The 13,720-nt window shown below is 48.4% G+C and overlaps 3 protein-coding genes across 5 annotated transcripts in view; 1 reads left to right on the forward strand and 2 right to left on the reverse strand.

Moving 5' to 3' along the window:
* Nucleotides 1-255: 255 nt before the first annotated feature.
* Nucleotides 256-3,663, reverse strand: LOC8037097. Its single transcript, XM_002404180.5, has 2 exons — nucleotides 2,638-3,663; nucleotides 256-1,470 (listed from the first exon to the last, which is right to left on the reverse strand). Exons 1-2 carry the CDS (start codon nucleotides 3,116-3,118, stop codon nucleotides 362-364), a joined length of 1,590 nt encoding a protein of 529 aa, XP_002404224.4. The 5' UTR covers nucleotides 3,119-3,663; the 3' UTR covers nucleotides 256-361.
* Nucleotides 3,664-3,720: 57 nt separating this feature from the next.
* LOC8037102 (engulfment and cell motility protein 1) lies at nucleotides 3,721-8,819 on the forward strand. The gene is made up of 2 exons (XM_002404179.5): nucleotides 3,721-4,281; nucleotides 4,811-8,819. The coding sequence occupies exons 1-2, from the start codon at nucleotides 3,721-3,723 to the stop codon at nucleotides 6,440-6,442; spliced, it is 2,193 nt and encodes a 730-aa protein (XP_002404223.3). The 3' UTR covers nucleotides 6,443-8,819.
* The window catches only part of LOC115329521 (pyruvate carboxylase, mitochondrial), a 66,133-nt gene continuing 60,481 nt past the window's right edge, over nucleotides 8,069-13,720 (reverse strand). For all 3 annotated transcript variants that reach the window (XM_040208451.3, XM_029991157.4, XM_029991158.4), the window contains one exon: nucleotides 8,069-11,905. In XM_040208451.3, coding sequence (XP_040064385.2) covers nucleotides 11,648-11,905 — 258 coding nt within the window. In that variant the 3' untranslated portion in view covers nucleotides 8,069-11,647. The remainder of the gene's footprint in view (nucleotides 11,906-13,720) is intronic.

Below are 13,720 nucleotides of genomic sequence, written 5' to 3' on the forward strand. Positions count from 1 at the left end.
ACTGCATTCGATGGCTTCCATGGATGGCGACAGCCACTGCTGAACGCTTGTCAACAGAGAACTGCTATAACGCTTGTCTAAGTTTTTGGTCACCCAATCCAACTGGTCACCCCGAGATGCCGACAGAATACCTGTGGTGGTTCACTTTGTCCGTAAGCTGAGCTTTCCAACAATAAAATTTCCAGACCAATTTCAACAGCAGTACAGCACCTAAGTGGAACAACATGCAACACTATTCTTCTTGTAAGCTATGCATCAACCAGTATACACTTTTATTAAATCAATCATACTGTCGACTGCCATTCTTGCACAAACTGTGTTCGCTACTCTGCCTAATCGGTCCACGTAGGCCTCCACAACACTAATCGGATGAACACGTTCCGTCGGACTGCATGTCTTCGGTGACGAGAAGGTCCTCGTCCTCCTCTTCACCGTCTTTGTACTCCTGTTCGCCGTCTTCAACGGCGCAGACTTCCCCAAAGTGACACAACGCCTCCTTGAACGCCGTCTGCTGGCCCTCGGGCAGCACTTTGAGGGCCTTCGCGAACACCGCCATCTCCTTCTTCATGTCCCGCAGCTTGAACCTCATCCTCTCTGTTGCCAGGCGAGCTCGCGCCGCCTTCTTTTTGAGTCCTTTCACGATGGCCTTTCTGTTCTTCGGCGGGGACGGCAGCTTCTTCTGCCGCTGCCGCATCAGCTTCTTCAGCTTTGCGCACTCGTGGCACACTTCGCACTTCTCTGTGAGGACGGCACACTCCTTCCGGTACCAGACCCCCCCTTCCTTCACGGCTGACAGCGCGGTCTTCACGTCGGGAAACTGGTCGGCCGGACAGCCGCCGCAGTCACGTAATTTGCTGACCACACCGAGAAGACCGTCGACGTCTTCGCGCGACCCGATGCTCGTCACCAACAGTCCTGGGGGCACCAACCTACCATTCGAGTTGACGCACACACTTAGGTCCTTCGAAACGATGACCGCCCGCGAAACCGACACGACGCGCTTTTCGGAGACGGCGAGCTTGTAGAGGAGGATTTGTTCGTCGCTCACGTCTGTCTTCCAGCCACTCGTGGTTTTTGTCGTCGCAAAACTCGAAGCAAGGTCCTCGAACCGAACAGGTTCGAGCTGGGTAACGACGCGCGCCCAATCTGAAGCTCTGCCCAAGAGTCGAGACGGTACTGCCGTCGGCTTCAGTCGCCACTGCTCTCGTTGCAAAACGAACGCCTCGCCATTGACGCGGCATTCAAATCGCTTGATGATGTCGCCGTCCTCGAAATGCAAGTCGCACACCAGCATGGTTCTGGTCAGGGGCCCCGTGTCCGTCCGGCCCAGCCTTCGTTCCCATTCCCGAAGAAGTTGGTCGTCCAAGGGTGGTTCGAAATAGTGTCGCCCTTCAGTGTTTTGTGGCAATGTCGTGCCACTGGGGCATTTGAATACGCAGCAAGTTGATGTTTTGTTTCGTAGCCAGGGTGCTGAAAGGAAACAAGTGCATCTTAAGAAAAGTGTACGCCCAAAGTCAAATTTGGGAGTTTTACTTGCCAAACCAACGACGGGCATCTGGCACGCCCCAGCGGAGGACTGAGGATTAATTTCGACCATCTGGGTATCTTTTGATGTGCAACCGAAATCTCGGTTACACACGGCGCCTTCTCCGCAATAAGCCTCCGTCAGATTGCGGGCAACTCGGCCGGGATTCGAACTCACCACATGGGGGTCCGTAGGCCGGCGCTCTCGCCTCAGAGCTACCGAGGCGGCAAAAAAAGTGTACGCCCACGGCTTCTGCAAGCGGATCTTCACAATAAATCAAAGGACGTTTGATTGATCGCCGAACACTGGAATACCTTCCCAGTTTGGAAGTGCAATTGAAAGACTGCACTCAAGCATGAATGGAGGACATGTCACCCAACCTGGAGGTTGGTTTTGATAACTTGAAACCTCCTGATAAATGTTTACCAATATGACAGAAACCTCCCCAACCTATGCTCAACCTCACCCCTGCCTATATTCACTCTCTGCTCTACCTTATCCTCACACCCACCCTACTGTGTACTACAAGTTTAGACTGCCATGCAGACACATGTTCCGACTTCTAAACGGCTGTCCAAACAGGACACATTGTCTGCAGTTCACAGCATCTGCTGTACCGGAAGTGAAGGTTTTCTTTCGGTTCCAGTCCACTTTGGGGTATGTCTTTGCTGGGGGGAAAAAGCTACACCCTGCCCATCACATGGGCCTGTACAGCCACTCACACGTTCCGCTGGCTGCCGTGAAAGGGAAGGAGACCTAACTCCCCTGGGAGGCTAGGTTGGACATTTACGTGTACGGTACGTTTTAAAAGGTCACGGAAGTGACATATTGGCGTCTGATTGGTGGAGGCAATTGTCTCCACCAATCAGATGCTATTATGTTACTTCCGTGACCGTTTAAGATCTACATGTAAATGTCCAACGTAGCCCCCAGGTTGCCCAGGTAACGACAGCGAAGTGGGGAGGAAGAAATCCGTGCTGTTTGCGTGGTTCATGTCCTCACTGTAAACGAACGCGCGCGTCGCAACGTTCACGTTTTTCTAACAAAAAACACGCAATTTTTTTGTTTTCCTTACACTGCACTCAAGACCTATCAGGGGTTATGCAACCTACCGAGTTTCGGAGCCACTTCTTGGGGGTCCTCACGACTCGCAGGAACGTTGGTCTGCTGAACAGGCTCTTTACGCAGCGACGGTGCGTCGACATTGGGAGCGCGTCTCTGTTGATCTTCGCAGAGTATCTTGCCTGGAACCGTGTCTGGAACCTTCCGTTCGTAGTAGGCCTTCCGTTTCAGAAGATAGCGCGGAGAGTTGGAGAAGATGCAAGGCACGGCACTGGGCGCCAACAACCAATTGGATCTGGGTATCTCGACGACCTCGCCGCGGATGACGTGCCTAAACACTTTCACAATGTCTGCGTCGTCAAAGTGTAGGTCACACAACCGGCAGCTCGGCGTTAGCAGCCGGTCCGTGCGCGGTATGGCGCGGTCCCAGGCGGCTCTTAGGTCGTCATTCCTCGGCGGCCGGAAGAAGTGCCGTTTTTCCTGTGTCTTGTAGTAACCGCTCCTACAGCCGGGCGCAAAACACGTCGGCATGTCCGTGAAAGCACCAGCACAAAAACTACACTTGCAGAACGCGGCCGCTGACGAAACGGCGACTGTCGCCAGCAGCTGGCACCTTTACAAACACAGAAAGAGAAAGTCGAATGTTGGGCAGTCACAGGCTAAGTTAAGAAATTGTACGACTCAAATTAGAAATGAAATAAAATCAGCATGAGGCAGAGCTGGCAGAGCTGAAGAAGCGCCAAAATCAGCAGAGATCATCTTATATCCATTGGAGTAGATAAAGAAATAATAAAGCGAGCTCTAAAACCATTGAATCAGATAGCGGCTTGCGCCCTCTACAGTCAATACAAATAATTTTTAATTTCGCCCTCTACAGTCTGTTTTATGATTTTTATTTTAGCTAAAATAAACAAACAAACCTTTTTTTAGTCATGATTTTAGCACTGAAATACAAACCCTAGAAGAGTTGTTTGACTTTTTTATAGTAAGTTATTTTAATGATCAAGATATTCAATCCAATACCTAGCCGTATCAATCCAAACCAGTCGCCCCCCATTGTTGACAAAAACGACGACGGGCTGTCAGCTTCCGCCCTTCCATCTATTCCGCCTCTGCCCGATCTCCGTTCCAAGATGAAAGGAATTCGGCAAAAACAGGGCGGCATCTCGTCGATCAAAGATGCCCACATTGTCAAGATCGCCGTCGAAATGGCGGACCAAGTGCCGCAGCTCATCGAGTTCGACCAACAGCGTCCGCTCACGGCGATCATCCAAGACCTCTGCAACCACTGGAACCTGCCCGAACCCGAACAGTACTCGCTCCAGTTCGCCGACAACGTGAACGCGTACATCACCGAGAAGAACAGGAACGAGATCAAGAACGGTTACGTGCTCCGACTCACGCTCAGCCCGACCAAGACAGCGCAAGAGATCCTCGATAAGTTGCGCTCGAATAACCTGAGCGACATGCTCGCCGCTCTGAACAGGCTGCAGAAGCTCTCCTCCGATTACACATTCGCGCTGGAGTTCATCAGCAAGCAGGGCCATCAGCTGCTGATCGGCATGGTGGAAGGTGGCACTTACAGCGGCGATCATCTTGCCCTGACGCTGCAGTCGTTCGTTGAGCTCATGGACCACGGCATAGTGTTCTGGGATATCCTCGAGCCGAGATTCGTCGGTAAAGTCGCCAATCAGGTACGTAATCCTCGAATACCCTATGGGTGTCTCTTCGCTACCTCGCTGCATGCCGTGGTGGGTGTTTGTTTCGCAAACGACGAAGCGTAAATCTGAGCATGTGCGGAAGTTGTCATAAAACGGTTCACTGCGCATGTGCAGTGCCCCCCCCCCCCCCTCCCTCCCCCGGGGGGAGGGGAATCACGTGACAGCACATATATACTGTGTACCACTAAATTTGTTTTTCTTGGTAAGAGCAAGTGGGCATGACCACAGGCATGATGTGATGATGCCACGTACAAGCCACATATAACTTTCAAAACTTATGGGTATGAAACCTTTGTTCCGGAGTGAGACCGCTAGTGGACTGAGAATTGCAGCACTTGCAGTCTCCCATTGAGGGGCAACACCTTTGAGCGTACAAGTCTGAAAAACCATTTTGTGTGTCTTATGCAAACCAACTCGCCCAAACAACCACTCTTCTTTCTGTACGACCTCAGCTTGAAGGTAACATCCCACAATACATTTTCTTTTTTTTTTTGTTTGGCAGGTGAACATGAACTCGGGCCAAAACGACCGTACCCTGCAGGCCTCCTTGTCCATCCTCGAGTCTTTGGTTCTAAATGGTACAGGCCGCTACGCCATGGTCGACCAAGAAGTGACCCTTCCCAACCTCATTATGCACATGCAGAACGGCACCCCTGAGATCCAGCAGTCCGCTGTAGCTCTGATCAATGCCCTCTTCCTCAAAGCAGAGTCCCTCACCAAGCGAAAGACGCTCGCAGCTACTCTGTCGTCTCGCCACATCCGCAACGTCATCATGGTGTCTGTGTTGCAGCGCTCGCAGCCGCACGTCGGCACGGAAATGGCTCACCAACTGTATGTTCTACAGACGCTGCTGTTAAACCTCCTCGAGGAACGCCGAATTGGAGTCGACCCGACAGACGCCGAAGCCCGTGAACGAATCCTGGAACTCCGCAAGACTGCGTTTGACTCGGAGACGGACGGTAACTCCACGACGGAAACGAGGGGTCGTAAGGGCGGCGGATACGCGAAGGATTACAAGAAGCTTGGCTTCCAGAACCACACCAACCCCGTCGAAGACTTTGGCGAACCTCCCGGCATGTTGGCCCTGGACAACATGATCTACTTCGCTCGCAACCACACTGAAAGCTACACAAAGTTTGTCCTCGAGAACTCGTGCCGGGCAGACGAGCACGAGTGTCCATTCGGGCGCAGCAGCATCCGCCTCACCCGGCTCCTAGCCGAGATCCTCAAGGTCGGCGAGCCGCCCACAGAACAGGGCAAGACGTACTACCCTATGTTCTTCACGCATGACCATCCGTTCGAAGAGTTCTTCTGCATCGGCATCATGCTCCTCAACAAGACGTGGAAGGAAATGCGAGCGACCACCGAGGACTTCGTCAAAGTCTTCAGCGTGGTCCAGGAACAGATCAGCCGGGCGCTGGCCACGGATCCCCCTCCACTGACGCTGGACAAGTTCCGCAGCCGGCTCGCAACGCTCACATACGCGGAAATCATGAACCTCTGGCAGCAGGAGCGCTCAACGAGGGAGGAGTGGGAAAGCCAGGCACGGCCGATCATCGAGCTGAGGGAGCAGGTTACACCCGAGATCATGGAGCTGATTCAGCAGCAACGGCTCCAGTTCCTCTGCGAGGGAACACTCTTCACAAAATATTCGGCGAAGGGCCATCGCATCAAAGACAAGTTTTGGTACTGCAGACTGTCTCCGAGCCACAAGGTCTTCCACTATGGCGACTGCGAGGAAAGCGCGGTGCCTTCGCTTGAAGATCTGCCACACAAGCTGCCCGTCGTAGAGATCAGAAGTCTCGCGACAGGACGAGAGTGTCCATACATGAAGGACACCCGAAAGGCCAAGTCGACGGCGTCCTTAGCATTCTCCCTGATCCCGGATTCGGACCAGGAGCCGCTAAACTTCGTGGCTTCCAACGAGAAGGTGTTTGATTACTGGACGGACGGCATCAATGCCTTGCTCGGCAAAAAGATGGTCAGCAAGGAGACGAAAGGGGACCTCGAGACGTTGCTCAGCATGGACATTAAGCTAAGGCTCCTGGATACGGAAGGTGTGGACATCCCGGAAAATCCACCGCCCATTCCAAAGGATCCGCCTAACTATGATTTCTGCTACGAGTTCAAGTAGTCGGCCACTGGGTTTTTAGGTCTTTTAAGTTTCTTAAAGTGGGCAGGGGCACAGATTAGAATCTCGTGAAGGGTAACGACGCATTTTACGAAGTATTCCCTCACTCTTTGTGAGGAAGCGTCTTGTTTTAGCAGCATCGCTGCAGTGATGCATTTAACAGATAGCCTGGACAGGCAGCAGCCATCTTGCTTCTTCATCTATGCTCTCATTGATCTGGAGAATTTTTTTTAATATTTTCGCTGAGCTGTTTTTTGTACGCATTTTGCGATGAAGGGCTTTTAGACTTTTATTACTTGATGTCACCCCGTATTTGGGGATTGAAGGAATGTAGTTCTTTATTTGGACATGTCTGAAGCATTCCACAGTGACTGCACCTCATGCGCGTTTTGCTGCACGATGCACGAAAAGTTGGGTCTCTCACTCGCGTATTTTTACGACTGTCGTAGGAATGCACACTTCAACCCTACTACTAGTCTCGTCACGATTCTGTAAATACTAGATGCTTCCTCTTCTGTTTTTACATTCCTTTTATTGTTTTCATGCCATGGGACTTTCTATTGAAAGGTATCACCTAGTGAATGCTGCTGTACCTCATCTACTTGAAGTGTGCATTTATGACATAAAGCCCAAGTGCTGCAGTTTTGAAAAAATGTTTTACCGAGTAGAAGCCTGGAGGTAACATTATAAAAGTTAGTAAAAGGCTCCTCACATAGCCGAGACATGCTTTGCATTTTGTAGTGCATCTTTTATTGGTCGCTCACTGTTTTAACACTCTTTAATATGGTTATGCTATGTAGACAAAGATTTTGCGGACGAACTGGGTAAATGCATGCATTTTTGTTTCACTTTTATGGACGACTCACATTGTGGACGATTTCTGAAGATCTGCCCATATAAACGAGATACGATAGTACTGTATTATGAGCCTTTTGGGCGTTTCCTAAGAACACAAATTGCAACAGCTTTTTGTTTTTTTCATCGCTGCACTCGGTATGTTGTGTTCCTGTAGCCACAGCTCAGCAAAAATGGTGCAGTTTAGAAATATTCAAAACCCACATACACAACTACTGACACACATCACTACAGCACACGACTGTCAATCCTCAGGATTTTGGAAAAACTAAAGAACATAGAATTTTATTTTTCCCAAGTTGCAAACATGCCAAAACATCGCCTCATCACACAGCCTCATTGGTTTTGTGATGCAAGATTGTTGCCCAAAGTCTTAAGCTTTTGACGAGAACTTCTAGAAGACTCGTCTACAAATGGAGGCGTACACATTTTCTCATTAGTGGACGCAAACAGTCTCATTTTGTTTGATTGTTTTGTCTTCGGTCTTAACTACCTCTTAGATGATAACTTCTGGAACATTGATTTGCAGATTCAAGTAGCCACTTAAGACGGTTCCAATGCAAAGTGCTGTCCTACGGATTTCCAGACAGCAGGTTCGATCATGGCCAAAATTTTTGCAATATTGGCCGAGGCTCATTGCAGAGGGGACACCGTGCATGTGAAATTTACATTGCACACCAGAGGACCCCCAGTATTTCGTTAGTGCAAGCCAGATAATTTTTACTACAGACCAAAGCATGCATAGAAATGTTTTTTATTGTAAAAATAAAGAGAGACAAGCACGAAAATTTCTTTATTTAAGTATATATACGTGCTCAACAGTAACACTGCAAAACTAACAGATAAAATCTGTTTCTATCACCAGCCTACATAAAGCGCTTTAATACGATGTGTACTATCGCGGACAATGCAAGCCAAAACAGACTTTCGCGCTTCTTTGGCATACCAGCAAGAATTTGGAGGAGCCACGGTGTGGACCAGGAATGGAATGCAAAGTCAAGGTTCCATATTTCGGACTATTTGACTAATTGAGAGAGAATAGAGACTGCGGGGACCGCAGACGCAAAAAAAGGCCGGATTGGGCGCTTCAGCTAGCATTGTCCGCCAGAGGTACCTTTTCCTTATCTCTCTGTCGCATATCTCGTGGAAGACTTTCAGTGAAAGACCAGAAATATCATGCCTCGCCTGTTAGAGCAGCTGTGGAGCTGCTATATCCAGGGCGCTTCACATTCGCCGCACAACCTACATGCAACACTCAAAGTTAGGATTCACCGCACCGTTTTTGTTAGGGACGGAACATGCCCGGTATTCTAGTCCTGACTCGGTCATCCAAACGTTTTTGGGCAAAGCACAAAAGTGTTGGGATATATGGACACGACTATGGATTTTACAGGTGTCCGAGGAAAGAGTTAGCACAGCGGGTGCAATCTACGACATTGCCCACTAAGACACAATAAGCTGGCTGGTTTAAAACTATGTATAAAATTTATAACCTTGTGAAAATAAAACATTAAATTGTGCTTTATTTAAAGAGTTTTTAGGCAGTTTCTCGTGTAAAAAACTAAAAACAAAAAAGACGAGAATGTGCCTAGATAAAAAAAAGAAACTTTTGCGCGTCACGGCAGTATCGCTGTACGCTGCGCCACGTTGAAACGTATACAACACAGCAGTTGGTGTAAACATAAAATACCAGTGTACACGACGGAGATCCCAAACGAGAGCACCACATAAAAATTTCCACATGGAAAATCGGTATGGACCTGTATAAACTTAGCACCAGGAAGTTGGCTTGGGAGCTGGGGCTCTAGATTCATAGAGCACAACGTCAAAGCCAAAACTTCGCAGAGCGCGTCGATTGATTTCCGGCGACGAACGCGCATCGCCGCCAGTCGATGTGCTCCAGAAACTTCAGCCCCAACTTTGTGTTTGACAAATCTAGGATCCCTGGGGTGAAGTCTTGGCTAGTATATGTTAGTACACAGATGACATTGTAAAGTTCAGAACTCTAAAAAAAAAAGTATGCAAAATTACGGATACACCGTCGACCCTTCCCCCGTGGATAAATAAGTGTGCACCAACATGTGCAGTTTGATGGGAAGTGAAATGTGCAGGGCAGAACAATGCTGCACGCAGCTATAAAGGGGGAAATAGCATTGTGTGACTTTATCCGTCTGGAGCCACCAAACAAGGTACACTTCAGAGCAGCGACTCTTAGGCCATCAATTTGGATTTGGATCCATCTTGGTGCTAAAAATCATTGTTGCCAGCTGCTTCATCTGAAATTGCGGGGTACGGTTTTCCGTCCTTCCCAAACGTTTTAAGACCGTCTGTGACAGAGCAAGACATTACCATTCGAGCTTTTCTCGCACTGTGTACAAAAACTCGGGAAGTCACATTTTCAAATAGACCCGCTGCTCTGGGGCAGAAGGCGCGAGCAAGTCCAGAAGACTTGCGCAAGACGCGACCATGTTATGCTGGCTGAACCACCCGTGTGGCGCTGTAACGTTTGATTTTGCAAGTGCCACGTTCACATACAAGCATATGTCGGCATCTGTAAATGTGCAGTAACGTCTAAAAATATATATATATATATATAAACAGCTTGCGGCTGCACTGTCCCATTAACCATTCCTTTTATCTTTGCTTTCTTCATAGCTTCCATGACCACGTATGTTTCACTTTATGTGATAGCAAAGCCGAAGCTACTCGCAAAAGCCTGTCCTCCTGAACGATGCTCGCACCGCACGAGCGCACGTGCTTGGCAGGGATGCCGAAAGCTCGGAGCTCGCTCTTGTAGCCTCTGCTACGCTGGCAAGAATGAAACGGAGTATAAAAAACTGTAGTGGGGAAGCATATTTACGCATGTTCGAAACACGAGCCAAATATTCTAATTTGCTCGCTTGGAGCGCTGCTCAAAACTTGAGAGCTATAGACCTATTGTAACTACCGCCGGTTGCGCCCACTCAGCACAAGAACCAAGATGGCGGTGCCCACGAGCAAATCGGGGGACGGAGTGCTGATGCCCGAAGCATAGCTCGTCTGGTGGCTCCATTTCCATCCGTCTCTCCATCCACGCATAGCCTCTCTCAATCCACCATTTCTGCCTGTACAACTAATGCTAACGTTCTCGCAAGAGGGGAAACACCGGTGTACAGGCAGCCTGACTAGCCCACGCCATCCTGAAACCTCTCGTAAACTTTGTATGGCTGAGACATTCTTCAAACACTAAGATAACAAATGTGCATGCCAACAAAAACCAGGCTAAAATGAAATGTGTCGACTCCTTGAATCGCAAGCAGTACAGGCATGCTAGACCAGTTGCTAATTGCTCAAAACGAGCATCAGCCCACACAAAAACAAAAAATGCCACTCTGCTCTTGAAAAAGAGTATACTTTCTTCTTCGATTCGTGAAAGAAACTGTCGCACTAACGAGCTTACAAGAACATTCTCTTTACAGCAAAAGATCTAGAGGAAGGATATTGTTTAGGCAGAAGCCGCACAGAAAATGAACAAACGTGACGGGCACGCCAAAGCAGTTGGGCCGTGGGTAAGGATTTAACGTATTGTCGTCCCATAGGGGTGTAACGCTACCAGGCCAACTATACTCCGTTTAACCTTAGAGTAGATCATGGAGGATGCTACGAGCCATCAAAGCCTATTCAATGTTGTGCGAGCTTCCTGTGACCTTCGAAGAGGGCACAGTGATGCACGGGATGCAGTGTCACGTGACGCGTTCACAGCGTTGGACCGACTGATGTGGCTCGTAGCGTCCGCTGCGACTTGTTGCAAAGGGAAACCGAGTACACTGGCCGGCTTTACACACATACAATACAAACACAGCTTTGCTGACAGTTCAGTGTTGCCAACCTGTGGAACACAAGAACATACGTTCGTCAAAACGCCGAGTTAACAAACATACAAAATGTTTGCTTCGCGTCTGCGAGGAAAGCTAGCGAATCGCTTGTCTGCCGAGATGGGTGAATACACCGTTCTTCCCCAATAGAGTTCATGGATTTAGAAGGTGACGCTGCTAGATCAACACTTCTGTACTTCGGAATGCTACAAGCTCTCTAACGCAGGTAGCGCATAGAAAACGCCTCAAAAGTCAATAAGGACAGAGTTCGCTATTGGCGTCCTTTCTCAAGGAGCTTTTAGCATGTCCCTAAGCTTGCCGCTGTCGCTTCCCTCGGCGTGTAGGGCGAACAAATTGCATGGCATAACGTGGCAACGCGTCTCGGCGCTTCAGGATGAAGTAAAGGGTAATCCGGTGCCATAGTAATGCAGAACCAGATGCGCTCGCTCTTGACGCGAGCGGCAGGGACAGCAGCTGGTGTGCGAGTCCAGTTGGTGACTCATGCGGCTTCTTCGATCTCGAGAAGCAGGTCGTCTCCCTGCAGCTTCATGTCCTTGGTGACTATGATCTTCTTGACGACGCCGGCGACGGGCGCTTGCACCACCATCTCCATCTTCATGGCACTCAGCACCACGAGGGCATCGCCTTTCTTGACCTCTTGACCTTCCTTGACCTTGACATCTATCACCGTACCCGGCATGGGGGCCCCCACGCTGCCTCGGTTGTTCTTGTCTGCCTTGGGCTGCACCACGATGTCCTGCAAGACAGTGTGCATCAGAATCTCTTGAAGCAGTTTGAATCCAAACGCTTTCATTGTTGCGGACGACGTGTCACCTCCAGAGGCTTGCCCAAAACATTAGCCCTCCGTTACACATTTGTCTATTGCTGCCATGGCAGTCATTCGTCTGCTTGTGTGAGGAAGCGTTGTTGTGCCAGACAACTTTTGCTGGTTAATACTATTTAGTATGGGTGTGCAAATAGTTGTCCGAATTGAAGAGCACCGCATTGTTTTTAGCCTTCACTGTGCAAGGAAAACGTCGCGAAATACCGGCTCTCTTTGCAGCATCTAACCTGGAGATGACACTGCACTATTCAGCTTGAAGTAGTATTTGCACACCATTAGTAATTAGGAATGTCGGTAAATGTCGGCGGAAACTGCCAACACTGATCCTGTGCGACAATGATGGCCTCAGTAACCTCAATTTGAAGAGTCACTTACTTAGCGACCCTATGCCACTGAGGTTCCATGGTAGCCATCTTGAATCAGATATAATAAATACAGGGAGTCCCCAAAAAGAATTTACAAAGTCTTTAGCACAGCAAAAATAAACTATGCGTCGCCGAACACACTCACTCCTTGGTAAAAGGTAGCGCTAGAGGTCAGAACCACCCCAAAGTTTTAGCACAAACCAATATATCTTATTAAAAAGTTACAAGTGATTTTCTGAAAACTTCAATGGGAAGAGGAGGCTCATTTTTGCCCGTTTTTAGTTTCTGGTGCAATAGAGCTCCTCCGTGTATTCGAGAACTCCATCAGCCATCATTTTCCCATTTAAATTTTCCGAAAGTCACTCATAACTTTTGAATAACATATTGGTTCGAGCTAAAACTTTTGCATCTGGTTGTAACCTCTAGCGCTACATTTAGGCGGAAAATGAGCGTTTCGCGATGAATAGTTTATTCTTGCGACAAAAAGAAACCTGCAAGTTTTCTGGGGGGACAACTTTTAGACAGAGTGCAGAGGCATCTTCAGGTTAGAAGAGTGGGGAGGAGAGAGAAGGTATAGCATAAGGTAGATATATTCCTGGATAGTGCCTCTTCGGTAGTTTTGTATAAATTAGTCGATCTAACAAGCTGCTTTATGAGAAGCGCTGCTAGGGCCTGGAAATTGTGGGAGCAGTAGTCATTTTCGTGCTGGACAAATCGGGCATACATAAAATGTCAATGTAACTTTATTACTGATCCAGAATGATAAAATTAAACACTGCAATCAAAATTCCTGGAACAGCTAGACAAGCATTACAGTTTTGTAATTGATTGTGAAAATGAATAGAATGATGGTAAAAATTTATAATGCAATTAAATTTCAAATTGCAAGCGAGTTGGACAAGAATGACGAAAATAATCCCTGGAGAAGGGGAACAAAGGACAGACACAAATCTCCAAACACAGCTAAGTGACTGGTACGCAACCGAAAAATCCAATAGAATTGAAGAGGTCTCTGGTTTAATACCAGGACCAGGCGGATTTTTTTCAGTCACGCACCAGTCACCTAACTGTGTTTGGAGATTTGTGTTTGTCCTTTGTCCCCCTTGTTCCCCTTCACCAGGGATTATGTTTGTCAACAGTACAAAACATTAGAAATGGAAGGTATCGCATGGGAGGTACAAGAAAGAGCACGAGTATTTTTTTTTAGACTGTTTCTATAGACCTTTTTTGCAAGAGCGCCGCCTCCTTGAGAATTGCGGCATCTTCGCGTCCGTCTAGCAGCTTAAAACTTAAAATACCGGCTTGTTGCAGCAGCACACCTATATCTGGGTAAGTAACGGTGTGGGTATAGGGGAAACTTGGC

Source organism: Ixodes scapularis, unplaced genomic scaffold (genome assembly GCF_016920785.2).
Source record: "Ixodes scapularis isolate PalLabHiFi unplaced genomic scaffold, ASM1692078v2 PGA_scaffold10__122_contigs__length_95168666, whole genome shotgun sequence".
NCBI classification, from domain to species: domain Eukaryota; kingdom Metazoa; phylum Arthropoda; class Arachnida; order Ixodida; family Ixodidae; genus Ixodes; species Ixodes scapularis.